At 42.3% G+C, this 22,100-nt stretch overlaps 1 protein-coding gene across 1 annotated transcript; it reads left to right on the top strand.

The window, feature by feature from the left end:
- Nucleotides 1–640: 640 nt before the first annotated feature.
- Nucleotides 641–16,233, top strand: lmnb2 (lamin B2). Its single transcript, XM_042322547.1, has 12 exons — nucleotides 641–1,084; nucleotides 4,431–4,567; nucleotides 6,542–6,698; nucleotides 7,707–7,832; nucleotides 8,948–9,118; nucleotides 10,705–10,830; nucleotides 11,025–11,245; nucleotides 12,142–12,370; nucleotides 13,467–13,574; nucleotides 13,749–13,868; nucleotides 14,875–14,961; nucleotides 15,666–16,233. The coding sequence occupies exons 1-12, from the start codon at nucleotides 881–883 to the stop codon at nucleotides 15,702–15,704; spliced, it is 1,725 nt and encodes a 574-aa protein (XP_042178481.1). The 5' UTR covers nucleotides 641–880; the 3' UTR covers nucleotides 15,705–16,233.
- Nucleotides 16,234–22,100: the final 5,867 nt, after the last annotated feature.

Here is a 22,100-nt window from a genome sequence, read left to right as displayed (position 1 = left end):
TACAATCGCACACGCTGTTGCTCGGAAAAAAAAGCTTTAAGGGCACTCAAAAGCAGATATTTCTGTTATTTCAGTCTTTGGGCTGTGTTTACATCCTAAATAGAAGCAGGCCATTGGCTGCCTTCATCACGAGGGGTATGTACGGGAGTTCTGATTGGTTCCATGTTTAGCAGTTTGGCCAATTTCCCTGAGCAGACAGGATGAAATACTTATTTCTTTTATGAGAAAATGTGCAAGAATTAACTGTGCCAACACATCATCAGAATGTTCAAGTCTTCCAGCTTCGGCCCACCACCTAAATGGGGCTGCACATGCTGACAGATGCCATAATTAGGGCCCCGTGGTTTGGACTATCATGTCACATGACCTAGATATGAACCTTTATTTGAAGCCTTTTACAGAAATGAGAATTGCATAAAATGAAAGCAATTGTCTGAGGATGGTAATGGACCAATCTGATATAAAAAAAAAAGAAAAGTGGGACAATTTGTAGAAAAAGCTTTAAAGAAAAGGTTCAAATCTAGGTCATGTGAAATGATTGCTCTAAACACAATATAGTTGTTTTCGGACAGATGCGATGTCTATCTAAGTCTATGAGCAAAACTCAACTCTCCTTTTGGCGCGGTCCGCGTGAAGTTCGGCCATTTTGTTTTGGCGAGGTCTTTCAAAACTAGGAGAAATTTAGCTACATGTCTTGGTAGTAGACTGCAGATTTCATTCATCAAACAAACTCGTTTAGGTTTGAACTAAACCGCTTTTGGAACCTCAAAACAACAAGTGCGTGGCGATCGAGTATAAGGAAGAATAAAACAATTTAAAAAAAAAAATTAATTAAAACAAGTTTGAAAACATTACAGAGTGGAGTAAAACTTGAAGAATCATGGCCACCGCAACCCCAAGCCGCGCCGCGCCTGCTGGAACCCCGCTCTCCCCGACGAGGATATCGCGCCTCCAGGAAAAACAAGACCTGCAACATTTGAACGACAGGCTTGCCGTTTACATCGACCGAGTCCGGTCACTAGAGCTTGAAAATGACCGGCTCATGGTCAAGGTCTCCGAAAAGGAAGAAGTCACTACACGAGAGGTAATTTTTAACCATTAAATCTCTTATGTTGCTAGCTAACCCTATAACGTTAATTTAACGGTAGTTAGCTAACGTTAGCATTTAACTAGCTAGCAAGATAATTAGCTACTATGTTACCGGTAAAACAACAATCTAGTTAACAAATCGAGCTGATTTAATGGAACACACCGATAACCAACTTGTGGTCTATCAGTTTGTATATTTTTCGAGCAGTTTGATTTGTTGGCTTGCCTGTATTTCTCACGGGCCTTGGCTGAAACTAGCTGATTAGCATGCTAGCAAGTTTGTAGCTACTTAACTTGTAGGTAACATTGTACTCGTCCAAAGACCTTGTCCAGTTACACTGTCTCGCCATAGCTACATTGTATCAATCGTTGAGACTATTGTTTCATTGTAATATTTCACTAGTCATCTTGCTCATTCCTGGTGAATCATATAGTTAACAACTATAAGACTCGTGATGCTAGTCCCGTTTGCATGGTAGCTAGCTGTCGTGCCTACATTTACATGCACGATTAGCCAGCTAGGAAAACACGTTTTGGGTGTTCGAAACTCCCGCGAGTATTATTGTTATTTTGGAGGGGAACCTGGTTGTGTTTAAACTCAAATTAACAAATCTGACTTTTCCTTTTTTTTTTTTTTAATTAAAAATGAAGTCCAAAATTAGTACATTGCTTGGTAGATAAGGTAATCTAACCAAAGTTGTCTCTGTCCTAGTTAGCAGATTGTAACCGGCTATATGTTCATTTATATTACCAATTACAGGATAGGTACGTTACTGTTTGGCATAGCACAGACAATTTTCGACCAACCAAAAGGAGTAAAACATTTTTGCTCTGAGTTGGTCCAACAATGTGTACGCCTTCATCTTGTCTATTTAAAATATTCTCTCATTTATCGAGACAGGTGTAGGTGGGTACACTTATCTGTCAATGAGAGAAGATTTGAAATAGACAAGATGGCGGCATACATTTTGTTGGACTAATTCATGGAGCTAAACATTTTATTTTAATCACTAAACATTCAAACCAACCACCTGCAGCTGAACATGGCCATTTTAACGATGCGTGTTTGGCCCGAATCTAGAACGAAGATCGTATTGCCAAGGTTGGTCATATTCTCTGTGCTGTGCCAAACAGTACCTGTCCTGCAACGGCTAATGGAACATCACATTAGTTGTTACAATCTGCCACATAGAGCAGTCCAGGTGGTTTTGTTTTTACCCTGATGTTTATTGCACCACCATCAGCATTTATTGTTGTTATTCCCAGTGCAGCATAAAATCCACATCTTCTGTGGGATTCCTATCACGTAGGAATGTGTACAGTATGTGCAATTTGCTGTACAGTTCCTTAGTCTGATTTATTTGACAACTTCAGTCTCGGAGCTCCTGAATGACTTCAGTTCAACTCAGTGCAGAGGATTACATTGATAACTATTTCACCACCTAGAAAGCATACAAATGGGGGAGCGGGTAAATTCATTGAGCTAGCTATGAGTTGAGTGGTTGTGGTTACTGTTGATATATGGTAGTTGCTATGTACACCTGTTCAGCCTTATGTCAAAGGTGCTTACTAACCTGTCAGCTCGTACACCTGTTCGTTGCTAGGTTAGGAAGCACCTTTCAGCTCGTCTAGCTACTACATTCTATCACTGTTACATAGTGGTTATGTAGAAAATCTCAGGCACTAAGAAGTGCTTTGACTTGGGCTCTGTCTACTGAACAGACCCCAGAATGGGATCATTGTCTGGACTTGAGCCAAACTGTAAAGAGACACCGCCCTGTTTCCAGCCGAGGGGAGTGTTGTTGGGCTGCCAGGCCTGTGCAGAGTCAAAGTTCCAGATGGGAGTGGCCCGGGGGGGCGCCTTTTCAAATTTTTTTTTTTTTTGTAACTGTTACTTTCTCCCGGCCTGTTTTTATATATTAAACAAGCCTGTTGTGATTTGCACAGCATGAGGCCACATGCATTGTTTAAACAACTTAGTATGCAAATATTGATGTTTTGGGAAAACTAGTTTGATGCATGTCAGATGGCCTCTTGAAAGTCGTTGCAATCATTTTAGTTTGTATTTGATAATGGAATGAGTTAAAAGTGACTGTGCAAAGAAAGTGGCGTTCAAGAAAAAGTTATACATCTCTTCAAACATGTTTTTAATGACCAGTTTAAGATATAAACAATATTTTATAACAAAAGGTCTGAGTGGTATTAACAGGTTTATTCAATCTTTTCGTTTGGGAATTGTTAAGCAAGCCACGCCCGCAATCTGTTATGTATGAGGGGGGAAAAATCTGTGGAATGCTGGATAGTACAGGCTTCTGACCGGGCACAGCTCGTGACTGACAGTCTGTGTGCCATAAGACTGCTAAATAGTCTATTTAATACTACCCCAACTATCTGCACTGACCCTACGCACATTCACTATATATATATATATATATATATATATTACTCACACGCACTTCATTGACACTTGCACACAACCCACACGCATTCATACCGACACAACAAACACGCACACATACTCATTTTCTGCTTCTACTCACTTTATTTTACTCTTATCTATCCTGATGCCAAATGACTTCTCTGCCTTCATGTACATGTCTACCTCAAATACCTTGTACGTCTGCACATTGATGTGGTACTGGTACTTCCTGTATATAGCTCCACGTTGATCTGGTACTCCCTGTATATAGCGCCACGTTGATCTGGTACTCCCTGTATATAGCGCCACGTTGATCTGGTACTCCCTGTATATAGCGCCACGTTGATCTGGTACTCCCTGTATATAGCGCCACGTTGATCTGGTACTCCCTGTATATAGCGCCACGTTGATCTGGTACTCCCTGTATATAGCGCCACGTTGATCTGGTACTCCCTGTATATAGCGCCACGTTGATCTGGTACTCCCTGTATATAGCGCCACGTTGATCTGGTACTCCCTGTATATAGCGCCACGTTGATCTGGTACTCCCTGTATATAGCGCCACGTTGATCTGGTACTCCCTGTATATAGCGCCACGTTGATCTGGTACTCCCTGTATATAGCGCCACGTTGATCTGGTACTCCCTGTATATAGCGCCACGTTGATCTGGTACTCCCTGTATATAGCGCCACGTTGATCTGGTACTCCCTGTATATAGCGCCACGTTGATCTGGTACTGGTACTTCCTGTGTTTTGCTCCGTTGTGTATTTTATTCCTCTTGTGTTACTATTTAAAATAAAACTGCATGGTTGGGAACGGCTCGTAAGCAATCATTTCACGGTGAAGTATACACCTGTTTTATATTGGGCGCATGTGACAAACTGTGATTTGTGTGTGTGTGCGCTCCCTCTCTGTACCAGGTGACTGGGATTAAGACCCTGTACGAGGCAGAGCTAGCGGATGCACGGCGTGTCTTGGATGAGACGGCCAGGGAGAGGGCCAGGCTTCAGATAGACCTGGGCAAGGCCAACTCTGACGTGGAGGAGGTGACCAGGAAGTAAGTAATAACACCCACTGATACCCAAGATTTGGAGTCTGCCTGAAAAGTGTGTTATTCAACGGGAAAGGCTGCACATTCCTCTCACTCTGGAAGAGGAAATGGTTGAGTTATAGGCCAACATGACAAGATGTACATTCCATTACGTTCGAAATCTTTGTGTGTTGATTCTATGACATTCTACACGCAATCCTTTGACAGTGGGTCATCAACTAGATTCAGCCGTGGGCCAAGCTGGTTGAGAAAATGCCAAGTGTACAAAGCTGCCATTGGGGAAAAGGGTGGCTACTTTGAAGTTTCTCAAATATAAAATGTATTTTGATTTAACACTTTTTTTTGTGTGTGTCTACATGATTCCATATGTGTTATTTCATAGTTTTGATGTCTACACTATTATTCTACAATGTAGAAAATAGTTTTTTTTTTTTGAAGAAACCTACTCATTAAATGGTTTGTTAGCTTTTGACTGGTACTGTACAGCTCTCTTATGCGTGAACAGATTTCCAACATTAAAATAACTTGGAGCTGATCATTGAGCAAGTCATTAAGCAGCACCCCACCCCCACAAAAAAGTTATTTTAATATAATTTTTCTCAGAGCCGCCAGTTGGGGAACCCTGCTTATGTACTTGCTACACAATTCCTTTATGACATCCTACACACATTCCTTTATGACATGCTACACACATTCCTTTATGACATGCTACACAAATTCCTTTATGACATGCTACACAAATTCCTTTACAGTCTGTTACACAAAATAGCTGTTATATGACAAGCTGCAAATTCCTGCCCTACAAAAACGCTGTGTGTGTTAACTTGGGGCAGTATGACAGAATCTGTGGCGTTTCTTTGTTCTTGTAAGATTCAAATTCTACGCTCCCAACCCAAATTGTTTATTTAATATCTGAGTTTCCAATCCTACTGAATGTGTTTTCACTGCCAGATGTTGCTAATCTCTTCAAAGCAACTGTTTTATGACCTTGTCAGGTTTGGTTAATTTGAATTAAAGCTAGTCAATTCGGGGAGTGATTTTTGATTCAAACTTTAAAAAAAAAATAAAAATCTGTTTGAAAAACAGCATTTACTTTTATATATTACGTCACAAGTAAGAAGTCATTGAAAATAGATGGCTGTTTTTTTTTTCTCTTTACTTCCAATTATTGAATTGGAATTTTAGTTTACTTCCTGAATTGACTCCCTTCAATCGAATGGAATCCAATCCTGTGTTGTATGTTATCATCCTAGTCAGAGTAAACTCTAAATTATAAATCCCCACGTGATCTTATTCTCCTCACTTAATTTAACTACGTGGTCTTATGAGCAGGGTCATTTTGTGGAGATGCCTCGTAGTCTTGACTCCCAATTACTCTTGCTGTAAGTGTAAACCTGGTTCACTTAATCTTAACTAATCCTATTTCCCCCCCAAGCTGTTTTTGAATTACTTGTTAAGGCAGTTGGTTTGATGCTTGGGGGAGATTTACGTCTGTTCCTCAAAAGTTCCAGACACTTGTGTTGATCATTGTTTACATGGTTGCTAATTAGCACTTTGGTAGACAGGAAGTTAGTTTCTAAAGCACTGACTGTCTTGGTTACCGCTGCTAACCACTGAAGGACTATCCTCTTTATTTATCGGTCTTGTGGGCATGCTTATCTTTAAAGCAACGTTTAATGTGTAAGCTATACAGTCGCGATCCTTTTTTTCTGTTGGTTGATGCTGTACAGCGCGGAAGAAGTGATGAGATTTCGGTTGTCTTTTTTTGTGTGCCTTCTGTGAAATCAGTTTAGGGACAAGAAACACACTTTAATATATCAAACAGTTGGTTGGGAATTGGCAGAAGTTAAACAAATTTCAGTCTAAATCTCTTTGGTTTGAATGGAAATGGTACTGGACACTTTCTTAGGTTACTGTTTTTACTTTGTGAAAATAAATGCACATGGTCTCAGTGTCTGTTTTTGTTCTCCATCTCCTCAGTCTGAAAAAGAAAGATGGCGACCTGACTCTTGCCATGGCTCGGGCCAAGGACCTTGAGGCCCAGTTCAACAAGAGTGAAGCAAACCTGGCCACGGCCCTCAGTGAGAATGGAAACCTGGCTGCGGAGGTTGCCGACCTGAAGGCCCAGTTAGCCAAGGTTTCTGTACCTTTTACAGTTTGACTCTCACGACACTGGTTATAATAATAATAATAATAATAATAATAATATGGGATTTATAACAATGCTTTTATCCAAAGCGACTTAGTCATGAATGAAAACATGTTTTGCGTATGGGTGGTCTCAGGGAATCGAACCCACTATCCTGGCGTCGAAAGCACCGTGCTCTAGCCAACTGATCTACAGAGGACCACACAAACAGTCTAAAGTGTTACTGATAACGACCAAAACGAGTCCAAAGCCGTGCATTGTATTTCTAGCCTGGTAGGACGGGCTTCTGTTACGTCACACAGCCCTGTCTGGTTTTCTACCAACAAGGTCTGTGCGTTTACTTAGAAGGACAAAAGGGAATCCCACGCACAATATTTCTAGCCTGGTAGTATCCTCAACTGGATTTCCTGTTTTACTCACACCTGCCTGCTACTCGCCATACAGTCCGTTTTCTTCTGTTAAGGCTGGAGGTTGGGCAACCACAAGTGGCAAACTGAACGGAAATGACCCAATTGAAAGTTGGTAGAGATGGTTGTCGTTAGTTACGTAACTGTTATGGGCTATATATGTACTTGGGAACAAGAGAAGCGGGAGTGGGGTGGGGGATGTGAGTCATGTTATTTGTAAAGTACGTTCACACGCTTCGGTGAGTCAGACTGAGCTTACACACACGCAATCATGTTGCTGCAATGTTAGGATATATATATATACACGCACGCTATCGTGTTGCCGCAAGGTTAGGATATACACACACACGATCATGTTGCTGCAATGTTAGGATATATATATATATACACGCACGCTATCGTGTTGCCGCAAGGTTAGGATATACACCCACACGATCATGTTGCTGCAATGTTAGGATATATATATATATATACGCTATCGTGTTGCCGCAAGGTTAGGATATACACACACACGATCATGTTGCCGCAAGGTTAGGATACAAACACAGGTCAGACCTTAGTTCTTACACACCATGTCTTGTGTTTCCAGGCTGAAGATGCCCATTCTGTAGCTAAGAAGCAGCTGGAGACCGAGACTCTGATGAGAGTGGATCTGGAGAACCGCTGCCAGAGCCTGACGGAAGAGCTGCAGTTCAGGAAGAGCATGTTCGACGAGGTGTGCGGACACATAGCGATAACATCCATCACTGTTTGCCCAGGGTGGCACAACACTATTCATTGGGGGGGGTCCTCAGGTAAATGGCCCCTGAGTGGCCGCAGCGGTCTAAGGCACTGCGTCTCAGTGCTAGAGGTGTCACTACAGACCCTGGTTTGATTCCAGGCTGTATCACATCTGGACGTGATTGGCAGTCCCATAGGGCGGTGTACAATTGGCCCAGCGTCGTCCGGGTTTGGCCGGTGTAGACCATCAGTGTAAATAAGAATTTGTTCTCAACTGACTTGCCTAGTTAAATAAAAAATGAATGACAAATAAGTACCACGTACTGCACTAAAAACATACTAAAACTATTTATTGATTTAAAGCCCCAGCAGGTAAATAAATGTCACATTTTAGAAACGGTAACTTCGGGCCAACTTAGTCCTGTACACTGAGTATACCAAACATTAGGAACTCCTTCCCCCTTTTTCCCTCAGAACAGCCTTAATTCATCAGGTCATGGACTCTACAAGGTGTCGAGAAGCGTTCCACAGGGATGCTGGCCCATGTTGACTCTAATGCTTCCCACAATTGTGTGAAATTGGCTGGATGTCCTCTGGGTGGTGGACCATTCTTGATACACATGGGAAACTTGAGTGGGGGGAAAAAAAACAGCAATGTTGCAGTTCTTGACACAAACCGGTACCTGGCACCTACTACCATAACCTGTTGAAAGGCACTTCAATCTTTTGTCTTTCCCCATTCACCCTCTGAATGCCACTCATACACAATCCATGTCACAAGGCTTAAAAATCCTTCTTTAACCTGTCTCCTACCTTTCACCGGGTCAGTCTGTCTTAAGAGCGGGTTTTCTTTAATGTTTTGTATACTCAGTGTATAAAGTCCTACAGCTGCTGTGGATTCAAACAAACACACACACACACACACACACACACACACAGTGAAATGCACAAGAACAAAAGCTACAACTGTGATTCACATGCCTCCCTTTTCTTCACAAACCAATTGATATGAAAGCTGTACATCTTTACACTTGGGCATGTGCAAGCATACTAGCCTTGTTGTCATGGGAACACCTGTCTGACTGGCTTGGTGACCCTCTGTGTGTTTAGGAGGTACGTGAGACGCGTCGACGTCGCGAGAAGCGTACCGTGGAGGTGGACAGTGGGGTGACCCAGGACTACACGTTCCAGCTGGCTCAGGCTCTGCAGGACCTGCGCAGGCAGCATGAGGAACAAGTCTCCATCTACAAGGAGGAGCTGGGCAACACCTTCCAGGCCAAGGTATGTAATGATGTCTGACCCCGTGCCTCCCACCCTAAACCTTTTTATATCTGTAAGGCTAGGGGTTTATGGCCATTGTATGACCTTTCTTTGACCTTTAAGAAACTAGCCTTATACCCTTAGGCCATCCTTTCCTACAACTTGGTAGCCTAGTGGAACTTGGTAGTCTAATCATTGATTTTAGTTGAATCATCAGGCGTGCTTTTGCTACAACAGAAATGCGGTGCGTTTGGACAGTATTCAGAGCCCTTGACTTTTAACACATTTTGTTACAGCCTTATTCCAAAATGGATGAGATGCCCCCCCCCCCAATCAATCTACACAAAAATACCCTATAGTGTCAAAGCAAAACCAGTTTTAAATTATTTTTTGGGGCAAATCTATACATTTATAATTTTATCACATTTACGTAAGTATTCAGACCCTTCACTCAGTACTTTGAAGCACCTTTGGCAGCGATTACAGACTCAAGTCTTCTTGGTTATGACGCTACAGGCTTGGCACACCTGTATTTGCAGAGTTTCTCCCATTCTTCTCTGCAGATCCTCTTAAGCTCTGTCGGGTTGGATGGGAGCGTCGCTGCACAGCTATTTTCAGGTTTCTCGAGAGGTTCGATCGGGTTCAAGTCCGGGCTCTGGCTGGGCAACTCGAGGACATTCAGAGCTTGTCCCGAAGCCACTCCTGCGTTGTTGTCTTGGCTGTGTGCTTATGGTCGTTTGGTGTTGGAAGGTGAACCTTTGCCCCAGTCTGAGGTCCTGAGCGCTCTGGAGCAGGTTTTCATCAGGGATCTCTCTGTACATTGCTCTGTTCATCTTTCCCTTGATCCTGACTAGTCTCCCAGTCCCTGCCGCTGAAAAACATCCACACAGCATGATGCTGCCACCACCATGCTTCACCGTAGGGATGGTGCCAGGCTTCCTCCAAATGTGACGCTTGGCGTTCAGGCAAAAAAGTTAAATCTTGGATTCATCAGACCAGAGAATCTTGTTTCCCATGGTCTGAAAGTCCTTTAGGTGCCTTTTGGCAAACTCCAAGCAGACTATCATGTGCCTTTTTACTGAGGAATGGCTTCCGTCAGGCCACTCTACCATAAAGGCCTGTGGTGGAGTGCTGCAGAGATGGTTGTCCTTCTGGAAGGTTCTCTCATCTCCACAGAGAAACTCTAGAGCTCTGCCAGAGTGACCCTTGGGTATTGGTCACCTCCCTGACCAAGGCCCTTCTCCCCAGATTGCGCAGTTTGGCTGGGAGGCCAGTCATTTAATCAATTTTAGAATAAGGCTGTAATGTAACAAAATGTGGAAACAAAGGTAGGGGTCTGAATACTTTTCAAATGCACTGTATGCAGTCCTGTGGGGCGTCTAAGGGACACATTGGGAAATACTACCATAATGATTTATAATTGTCCATGAAAGTTAGGGGGGTTGGGGGTTGTTGTGAAACAAGTAGTCAATTTCATACTATATTTATCATGTATCTGTGACAAGTTAATTTGATACTGCTGTTTGTGGTCCCTTTTTGTCTGTAGTTCCGGCCTGCGGGAGTGTCAATGACATGTTTTGTTCTCTGCCCCCACCCCGTCTGTTTAGCTGGATAATGCAAAGGTGTCGTCTGAGCTGAATGACAAGGCGGTGAGCACAGCTCGGGAGGAACTGCAGGAGGCTCATATGAGGATCGAGAGCCTGGCCTACCAGCTCTCTGCCCTGCAGAAACAGGTACACATACCGATTTAACCTGAACGGCATGTTAAAGTACTGTTGTTCATCGATCTGGTCGTCTGAACTTCTAAACACAATCTGTTTATTTACTTCCAGATAGCCATCTACTGCAATTACGTTGTACTTCCTTGAGCTGTCCTTATTTTGTTGTTTTTACTAATGATTTTGTCATCTTGTCCCTCCGTGTGTAGGCCTCTGCCAATGAGGAGCGTGTGCGTGAGCTGGAGAACCTGGTGGCTGGAGAGCGGGACAAGCACCGCATGCAGATGGACCTGAAGGAGAGGGAGATGGCTGAGATGAGGGAGCGTATGCAGCAGCAGCTGAACGAGTACCAGGAGCTGCTGGACGTCAAACTGGCCCTGGACATGGAGATCAACGCTTACAGGAAACTGCTGGAGGGAGAGGAAGACAGGTGAGGATGGGATGGATGGACGGACGGGCTGACTGACTTCAACTCATTCATAGAGAACAGGGGAAAGCTGGGTTTAGAAAAGTTTAAAAGAAACACTTAGCCATCATTGCATCTTGCAAACTATTTGTTAGATTTGGACAACAGACAGATGAGCAGTGCATTTCTTCAACCCCTGCCTGAGAAGTTCCACATCACTCATTGAATTCCAGCCGGTACATTCCTCACTTGTTATAGGGATGCAGCAGTGTGCCTCTGTCTGTCTGTAATGTTGTTGTTGGGCAAGCTGCTGGAACAAGTCCAACTGCATTCATCCTGTTACACTAAACAGGTAGACTAATAAATATGGCAATAATTAAAATTGTTCAAATTTATTTATATAGCCCTTCTTACATCAGCTGATATTTCAAAGTGCTGTACAGAAAACCCCAAAAAGCAAGCAATGCCGGTGTAGAAGCACGGTGGCTAGGAAAAACTCCCTAGAAAGGCTGGAACCTAGGAAGAAACCTAGAGAGGGACCAGGCTATGTGGGGTGGCCAGTCCCTTTCTGGCTGTGCTGGGTGGAGATTATAACAGAACATGGCCAAGATGTTCAAATGTTCATAGATGACCAGCATGGTCAAATAATTCTCTGTTCTGGTTTGTCACTGACCTTCCAGGTTAGAGAATATTCCCCCAGGCTAGTACAGAAGGGTAAACAACTAGCTAATTTGAATCGGGCCTCTCAAGCTGACACCTGTTTCTCCCCCAAATGTCACGCCTCTTAACTTTTACCTGTGAGTGGCTCAGCGGGCACCAAGTGAAGGGTTTAGGGAGGCTTATCCAGGTGCAGACCCTGAGCCAATCAGCTAGTGACTCACGTTTCTTTCTGTTTCCCCCTCCTGTCCCCCCCCACACAGATTGAAGCTGTCCCCCAGCCCGTCCGGCCGTGTGACAGTGTCCCGCGCCATGGGCACAGGCTCTTCCCGCTCCTCCTGGGCCAAGAGGAAGCGCGTGGAGCTGCAGGAAGAGTCAGTGGTCGTGCCTCAGGTTCACATCAACCAGGAGGCAGAGGCCATCGGCAGCATCACCATCGAGGAGACTGACCTGGAAGGGAAGTGTGTCACCCTCAAGAACGACTCAGACAAGGTACCGCTAGCTACTCATAAAATTACATATTACTACTATTCAGAATTACAATTAGTGTTGGTAGTCGAGTCACGATTCCCTATAGCTAAGTTCCGAGTCATCAATAGTTGTCACAAGTCGTTATGGCTGAAGTCTGTCTCTGGGTCTGATTTTAACAAAAAAATACCACATTAATTTTGGTTGATGTGCAAGTAAAAATGTCAACGTTTGAAAGCAAAACAAGTAATTTGATTCTTTAGGTCATAATTGCCTTCAATATGCAATAGCCTATGAAACAGAAGTCCTTCATTAACAGGTTTACACAAATATTTTATTTTTATGTTCAATAGTTATGTCAAATTAGTAATGCTGTTTTTGAATGGATGAATGGTCTCTAGATGGAGTTGGCTATCGCTCCTGTCAGATTGACCAGATTAATAATTTGCAAAAATAATTACTGGCTCTAAACTACTTGTTGTAGCCGATCACTGATATTTCTGTAAATGTTTTATTCTAGAGCGAAAACTAAAGGGAGACTAGGGAAAGTGAGAAGGTAGAGAGATGACAAATTCAAAGACGACCTACTTTTAAACTCAATACTATTGTTTTAAATTTCGTAAAGGAGTTAGTGTTTCTTAACCAGGCGAAGCTAAATCGTTGACTGGTGGTTACGAGGAAGCAAGCGAGTCGCTTGTACGGCGTGTAGCCTAGGCTCCGTCTGGGATCACGTCTTCCCACACTGATCGCTTGCTCCCACGCAGCTCACCAGCTGATGTAGGCTGCGTGTGCCGGTGCAGTGTCATTTCCCCTGCTGGAGAACAGAACACTCGCTGCTCTGCCCACCCAGTGCTGCTAACATTCTGCTTATCATAGTAGCCTGTTCAGTCCAAGTGCCAGGAAGGAAAGTCCGAGTCACCAATGGTCGTGTCCAAGTTTGAGTCTAAAGTCATGAAAATTGTGGCTCGAGTCAGACTCGACTGTTACAACACTGCAATTACATATTACAATTCAATATTACACCTTCTCTGATCCTTCACCGCTGTGAAGTAATCAATAATGAATTGCGTGTTTATTAGGATCGGTGAAAGAATTGGTGTTTAAAACGCACTGTCTATAGGACCAGTCTCTAGGTAGCTGGAGGCTGCAGAGGCAGATTGGAGAAGGAGAGGAGATCACCTACAAGTTCTCCCCGAAGTTTGTCCTCAAGGCCGGCAAGACTGTCACGGTAAGCAGCACTCCTCAGTCAGTCAGTCTGTGACTGGTCTTTATTTATTTATCAACTAGATTCACCCAAGTGGTAAGAGTTTGTAAATCCACTTTTGTAACAATTTGATTAGCCATTTCCCCTGGTGTTGAACATAGTCCTGATTTTATCTTTCTGTGTGATGTCCTGTTGTAGGTGTGGAGCTCAGACGCAGGTGTGTCTCACAGCCCACCCTCTGACCTGCTGTGGAAGAGCCAGGCCTCCTGGGGCACCGGGGATGACATCACCACCACCCTTGTGAACTCTGACGGAGAGGTGAGGGGAGCATGGGGGGAGAGAAACGCACCCCTACAGTGCCTTCATAAAGAATTCACCAATGCCTCCCTTCATTACACCCAGTCACTAAAAAAAAAACACAAAAAAACGTCCTTCCTAACTCAGTTGCTGGGGAGGATGGAAACCTTGTAGTTACTCCACAATACTAACCTAAATGACAGTGAAAAGAAGGAAGCCTTTAAGAATAAAAATATTCCAAAACATGCATCCTGGTTGCAGTAAGGAACTTAAGTAAATCTGCAACAAATGTGGCAAAGAAATTAACTTTATGTCCTGAATAAAAAGCGTTTGGGGCAAATACAACACGTCACTGAGTACCACATCATATTTTTCAAGCATGGTGGTGGCTGCATCATGTTATGGGTATGCTTGTCATTGGCAAAGGACAAGCATATCCATAAATTCACCTCTCATCAGGAGAAAAACCTTAAACACAAGGACAAATATCCACTGGAGTTGCATACCAAGACCATGTTGAATGTTCCCGAGTGGCCTAGTTACAGTTTTAACTTAAATCGTCTTGAAAATCGATGACAAGACTTGCAAATGGCAGTCTAGCAATGATCAACAACCAGCTTGAAGAATTACCCAGAAAGACACTCTGCTGTATTCGCTGCCAAACGTGATTCTAACTCAGTTTTCTTTTTAAAATTTAGATTTTTATAAATAACATTTCTAAACATGTTTTCACTATGTAATTATGGGGTATTGTGTGTAGATGGGTGCGAGAGAGAAAATCGTGTTTGAATTCAGGCTGTAACACAAAATCAAGGGGTATGAATACTTTCTGAAGGCTCTGTAATTTCAATATTTGTTTGTCTTTTCTCAGACATTAGCTACATGTCCTGAATTGTAATATCAATTTGAATAGCCTTTACAAACATTGCCATGTGCAAAATATTTGGTGAGGGTGAAAATTGCAGAATAAGTACAAGACCTATGCATAGATTTTTTAAATTTATTGCGCTGTTGTCTTCCTGTCCAGGAAGTGGCTAAGAGAACCGTCACCAAGACGTTGATGGAGGTGGAGAATGGAGATGATGATGACGACTTCGAGGAGGAGGAACTGAGAGTAAATTATTTCCCTTAAATTGAATCCCATAATGAACTTATCCCAGTCAGGTTGAACTTATCCCAGTCAGGTTGAACTTATCCCAGTCAGGTTGAACTTATCCCAGTCAGGTTGAACTTATCCCAGTCAGGGGAAGTTTAAGCTATTGCCATCTGGTGTTTGACTATAAAAATAGTTATATTATTCTTACTAGTGCCCAGTGTTTGCCTGGTGTTTTACCCCATGTGGTAAGTTACCCTAACAGGTAGGCCTACATTATATTCACTGTTTATCCAGGTTTTTTGGTGGACATAAAATGTATAAATCTGATGCCAATTAGTTAAAAGATCAAATTCAGAATCTGGTTAAGGATTAGTCCAATAGGGTAAGTGTTGATTGGTTGAAGCATGGGGTATCTATGTATTTATAGCCACTATGCTGCATCAGTTAAGCTACGGCCGATAATACTTTTTACTGATATGTTATTGGGCTAATTTCTGAAGGTGGAAATTATATTTTAGGTGATGTCAGCGTAATTTTATTTGTACTCATTTTTGGAGTAGGATGTCCGCTTAAAGTCGCCAGAACAGAGCTTCTCAGTCCTTCTACATAAAAAAGTGCTGCATGTGCCTATACTAGATTAAGATGGCTGTTTTAATGTAACTGCTAGTATTCATTTAGTGGTGCATTGTTTTGTCTCACATCTTACCCTTGTTTCCTTCCAGGGAGAAAAGGCCTCTTCCAGGGAATGTTCAATCATGTGAAGAAGTTCCCATAGTTCGTTCTCCTACAAAATCTGCTTTTTCTAGAGCCACTCAAATCTTTTTGTATAATTCTGTCTTGTGTTCTTAATATTTTTTTAATATTATAAGACAATTTAAGAGCCTGCCCATATATTCAAGACCCCGTTTTTAACATCCAAGTAATCATGACAAAATAAAACAATTTTTGCCTTGAGTTTAGGACTGAATTCACCCCCTGCCTAATTATGTTGAGTAAGACAGTCAGACAGCTGGAAGTCTTCGGGATTTGAAAGAATAATGATTGTTCGTTCACCACATGATCCCACATTCCACTTAATCTACATGAATCAATGAGAGTAGTCCCCGGGACCGGAGGGCACTGGCTTTAGGCTTGCTGTTGTCCTGTCAAGTCAGAAAGGACTTCACTGTGTGCATGGGATGTGTTTAAACCCTAGACACATCTGTTGAGAAAAAGCTGGACCTAAACCTAACCAAACCTAACCAGTCTGTCTAAAAAAAAAAAAAAAAAACATTTAAAAAAAGTTTAAAAGCATTGTAGAAAGTTTTAGGAGGGCATAGTTGTCTGTGGTGGCATTTGAATCGATTGCTAATTCGATGAACTTGTCACCATCGAGGCAGGAGAGCGAAAAGGAGTTTTGAAGGAGAATGGTCAGCCTGGAATCTGTTGCACACTGAATATCGCTCCTTTTCAAGGTTTCATTTCACAACATGATCCTTTGTAGCTCAGTTGGTAGAGCACGGCACTTGCAAAGCTTTCTGGGACCACCCATACGTTAAAAAAAAAAAGTTGTATGCATTCAATGACTGTCGCTTTGGATAACAGTCTGCTAAATGTCATTTTATTATGAAACTGAGCACTATTCAGTGTGGGTTCCATTACAGGCTCGAGCATAGTGGCAGAGTGGATGTGATCTTTGGTTTCTTAAATGTGTAGTAGATTGTAACTGACAGCTGTCGCTTAGCTCATGTACTGGCTTTAGTCTGGCAAATCACAGCAACAGGATGGAAATGCTAGGATTACGTATTCTACTAAATGGATTGGTATATTTTAAAAATGCATTAATGCCTACAATTTTATAATTGGAAATGTTTCAAATTTTCAACGAAATGTATATTTTTTTTAATGTAATGAAATATAGATTTAAGACTTTGCTCTTTCTCACAATAGTACTTTTATGGTTTGGAGAGAATTACATCAGATGGCGTAGTAATGAGGCCAAAGATGAGTTACGATAGAACATGACATGCAATCATGCAAAGCTTTTATTTAAAACGCCACTCTTTAAAAAACGCGTTTCCCAACTCGTCTTTCGAGTACCCCCCCCACAGCAAAAATGTTTTGCTCCCAGACAAACTCACCTGATTCAACTCATTGAGGGCTTGATGATTAGTTGACGTTCAATCAGGTGTGTACTGGTATAAACAGTGACTGAACGTTTCCAACCTGTTGTCTGATGCTGTTGACATGATAAATCATGAATTTTGTATCTTTTTTGAAAATTATGTTTCTCAAGACAAGTAGACTGTAAGAACTACAGTGTGCATATTTTAAATGTGACTTAAGATTTAATGGTAGGGTTTCTGTTTTAAAACTAAACCAGGTGTAACCTTTCTACCTTTTGCACCTACTGAATGTATGGCCGTGCCTAGAATGAAAGGTAGTCGTGCTACTTCAAGTCAGCAATATGAGATGCAATTGGTGAGAGTCTGCCTTTTCATGAAGATGGGGGGGTGCAGTTTGGACTTTCAAAATAGAATTGAAAAAAATATTCTAATGGCAATATGCTTGGATGCGTGGAGGGGGATCTGTTGTCTCGACTCTCATCCCAAACAACTACTTGTTGTAGACAAGTTAAAGGGATAGTAACCCAAATTACAAAATTACATACAGTTCCTTGTCCATAGACTGCTTACAGGGTAAGGAAACGAATATGTAATTTAGTCATTTTGAGTGACGCACCCCTTTTTGTATATATATTTATATATATATAAGACCTCAGGATGTGAACACTTATAGACCTCGTTGATTTTCCGTTCTTCGTGGCTGGCTGTGCTATAGCATCTCAGCGGTTGAAGTAGTTATACTACCCAAGCAGTGTTATCTTTTAACATGGCATTGAAATTGGAGGGAAGGAGCAATTTGGATTATTGAGATTTTTTTTCACTTGATCAATAATCGTGACTATTACAAATTTAACACACAAAAAAAGATGCAATGTTGCTTTGACTTTTTATAGTTTTAATACTGGCCTGGGAAACATAATTTTTGTATGTCTATTTGAATGCAGTGCTTTGCATTATTTGAATATTATTTTGATAGGATAATTGTCATTTTTTTTCGGGTTCTCTTTAGATGGATCAAGTTTGGGTCTAAAATGGCAGAACAATTTTTTTTTTTGTATGTGTTTGACTATAAAGTGTTAATTCTCCCCCCCCAAAAAAATATTTAGCAAAATTAGTGTCTAGTGTAAATGCATGGCTGTGCTTTTCAGGTAGATTTTTTTTTTTTAACCATTTTTTAATTGTCACGGTAACTGAAAAGCATGGAAGTAATGTTGCAACAAGGTTTTGTATTAATGCATTTCCATTGAACTCAAGAGTGGATACCCTGGAAATGACATATCCACTGCAGACAGGGTATCCAGACTCTCTTTTTAATCATGATTGAACTGTGACGGTCATCTTACTAAGTGTTTTCTATAGGAATTCCACCACCACTACTGGTGATTTTACTTAGGCTTCTTGACAGCTTTTAGTTTCATGCACTGTTTGGTTTAGACACACATTACTTTTAGTACACAGTACTACTATTAATGTGAGTCAATGATGTCAGTATGTATTCACAGTACTGCCAAATTATCAGGTTCTATGTTACAGATGTAGCAAGTGAAATGTGAGAGACTACAGCATTTTTCTTGGCGGGTTTTCAGTGTTCACTCCTTACCACATTAGATGCTGGGATTTATTAAGCCAGTGGAGAAGCTAAGAATATTGTTAGTACTTTTTACTGTATAGTAGCGGTGGTAAGGACTGACGATGAGGAAATCCAGTTAACATGGGAGAGCATGGTTTAGTCATTTTGAGCCATACTAAACATTTGTGAATTGATATTTGGGTCAAATGCGCAGATAAACCGAAACCCTAAACTTTATCACTCTAAGAGGACTTGTATAGGGAGGGAGCATGCCAAATGTGTGTTTGTCATACTGCTATTGATTTTATTACATTTTACAATTTTGAAATATTTTTTTTTTGTATACATAAATCATAATAAATGTTTTCCATATTAATAAGTTTGATTTATTCTGACTTGAGTGCCATTTATCAAAGACCAAGTACTTAAGTAGAACACTACCATTTTGAAAACGCTGCTAACTGGGTTGTAATTCTGTCATAAGTCCCACTCTAGGAAGTGTAGTAACGTGGTAAGTACTTCAAATCACTGCAGATTCAGTGAAAAGCTTGTGTTTCTGGCTCCAGCAACGTAGTGTATGTCTAACTGTACAATATAACACACAAATGACCCCACCCCCAAAAAACTAATGGAGAAACAAGAGATTAAGAAATGTCAGAGCTAGCAATATCAGTCTGGAATTTAAATATGTTGTCTGTGTGAACACTATGTAATATACAGTACCAGTCAAAGGTTTGGACATACCTACTCATTCCAGGGTTTTTCTTAATTTTTTACTATTTTCTACATTGTAGAATAATAGTGAAGTCAACTATGACATAACACATATGTAATCATATAGTAACCAAAAGGGTTAAACAAATTCAAACATTTGAAATTCTTGAAATTAGCTACCCTTTGCACACTCTTGGCATTCTCTCACCCAGCTTCAACTGGAATGCTTTTCCAACTGTCTTGAAGGAGTTCCCACATATGCTGAGCACTTGTCGGCTGCTTCTCCTTCACACTGTGGTCCAACTCATCCCACACCATCTCAATTGGGTTGAGGTCGGGTGATTGTGCAGGCTAGGTCATCTGATGCAGCACTCCATCACGCTCCCTGGTCATATCTCTAATACAGCCTGGAGGTGTGTTGGGTCATTGTCCTGTTGAAAAACAAATGATAGTCCCACTAAGTTCAAACCAAATGGGATGGTGTATTGCTACAGGATGTTGTGGTAGCCATGCTGGTTAAGTATGCCTTGAATTCTAAATAAATCACTGACCGTGTCACCAGCAAAGCACCCCCCACACAATCAGACCTCCATGCTTCACGGTGGGAACCACACATGCGGAGATCATCTGTTCACTTACTCTGCGTCTGACAAAGATACGACGGTTGGAACCAAAAATCTACAATTTGGACTCATCAGACCAAAGGACAGATTTCCACCGGTCCAATGTCCATTGCTTGTTTTTCTTTTTTTTTGGCCCAACCAAGTCTTCTTAATGGTGTCCTTTAGTAATTGTTTCTTTGCAGCAATTTCACCATGAATGCCTGATTCTCGCAGTCTTCTCTGAACAGTTGATGTGGAGATGTCTTACTTGAACTCTTAAGCATTTGAGCTGCAATTTCTGAGGCTGGTCACTCTAATGAACTTATCCTCTGCAGCAGAGGTAACTCTGGGTCTTCCTTTCCTGTGGCGGTCCTCATGAGAGCCAGTTTCTTCAACTGCAGTTGAAGAAACTTCCAAAGTTCTTAATTTTCCAGATTGCCTGATCTTCATGTCTTAAAGTAATGATGAACTGTTGTTTCTCTTTGTTTATTTGAGCTGTTCTTGCCATAATATGGACTTTAATATGGTATTTTACCATAGGGCTATCTTCTGTATACCACCCCTACCATGTCACAACACAACTGAAGGAAAGAAATTCCACAACTTTTAATTGAAATGCATTCCAGGTGACTGCCTCAAAGTTGGTTGAGAGAATGCCAAGTGTGCAAAGCTGTCAAGGCAAAGGGTGGCTACTTTGAAGAATCTCATACACTGCTCAAAAAAATAAAGGGAACACTAAAATAACACATCCTAGATCTGAATGAATGAAATATTCTTATTGAATACTTTTTTCTTTAAAAATCAAATTTATTTATATAGCCCTTCGTACATCAGCTGATATCTCAAAGTGCTGTACAGAAACCTAGTCTAAAACCCCAAACGGCAAGCAATGCAGGTGTAGAAGCATAGTTGAATGTGCTGACAACAAAAATGATCAATGGAAATCAAATTTCTCAACACATGGAGGTCTGGATTTGGAGTCGCACTCAAAATTAAAGTGGAAAACCACACTACAGGCTGATTCAACTTTGATGTAATGTCCTTAAAACAAGTCAAAATGAGGCTCAGTGTGTGTGGCCTCCACGTGCCTGTATGACCTCCCTACAACGCCTGGGCATGTTCCTGATGAGGTGGCGGATGGTCTCCTGAGGGATCTCCTCCCAGACCTGGACTAAAGCATCCGCCACCTCCTGGACCGTCTGGTGCAACGTGGCGTTGGTGGATGGAGCGAGACATGATGTCCCAGATGTGCTCAATTGGATTCAGGTCTGGGGAACGGGCGGGCCAGTCCATAGCAGAGGAACCCAGGGCCAACCCCACCAGCATATGGTCTCACAAGGGGTCTGAGGATCTCATCTCGGTACCTAATGGCAGTCAGGCTACCTCTAGCGAGCACATTGAGGGCTGTGCAGCCCCCCAAAGAAATGCCACGTCACACCATGACTGACCCACCGCCAAACCGGTCATGCTGGAGGATGTTGCAGGCAGCAGAACGTTCTCCACGCCGTCTCCAGACTCTGTCACGTCTGTCACGTGCTCGGTGTGAACCTGCTTTCATCTGTGAAGAGCACAGGGCGCCAGTGGCGAATTTGTCAATCTTGGTGTTCTCTGGCAAATTCCAAACGTCCTGCACGGTGTTGGGCTGTAAGCACAACCCCCACCTATGAACGTTGGGCCCTCATACCACCCTCATGGAGTCTGTTTCTGACCGTTTGAGCAGACACATGCACATTTGTGGCCTGCTGGAGGTAATTTTGCAGGGCTCTGGCAGTGCTCCTCCTGCTCCTCCTTGCACAAAGGCAGAGGTAGCGGTCCTGCTGCTGGGTTGTTGCCCTCCTCCACGTCTCCTGATGTACTGGCCTGTCTCCTGGTAGCGCCTCCATGCTCTGGACACTACGCTGACAGACACAGCAAACCTTCTTCCACAGCTCGCATTGATGTCCCATCCTGGATGAGCTGCACTACCTGAGCCACTTGTGTGGGTTGTAGACTCCGTCTCATGCTACCACTAGAGTGAAAGCACCGCCAGCATTCAAAAGTGACCAAAACATCAGCCAGGAAGCATAGGAACTGAGAAGTGGTCTGTGGTCACCACCTGCAGAACCACTCCTTTATTGGGGGTGTCTTGCTAATTGCCTATTTCCACCTGTTGTCTATTCCATTTGC

Source organism: Oncorhynchus tshawytscha, linkage group LG05, assembly GCF_018296145.1.
Source record: "Oncorhynchus tshawytscha isolate Ot180627B linkage group LG05, Otsh_v2.0, whole genome shotgun sequence".
Lineage (NCBI taxonomy): Eukaryota > Metazoa > Chordata > Actinopteri > Salmoniformes > Salmonidae > Oncorhynchus > Oncorhynchus tshawytscha.
This window is presented reverse-complemented; position numbering and strand designations above follow the sequence as displayed.

Bases quoted from the DNA above. Each gene is read 5' to 3' on its own strand.
- lmnb2 (XM_042322547.1), top strand. From the start codon at position 881: ATGGCCACCGCAACCCCAAGCCGCGCCGCGCCTGCTGGAACCCCGCTC. The intron at 9,119-10,704 runs GTATGTAATGAT...CCGTCTGTTTAG, and splicing joins GCAACACCTTCCAGGCCAAG to CTGGATAATGCAAAGGTGTC. The intron at 13,575-13,748 runs GTAAGCAGCACT...GTCCTGTTGTAG, and splicing joins AGGCCGGCAAGACTGTCACG to GTGTGGAGCTCAGACGCAGG.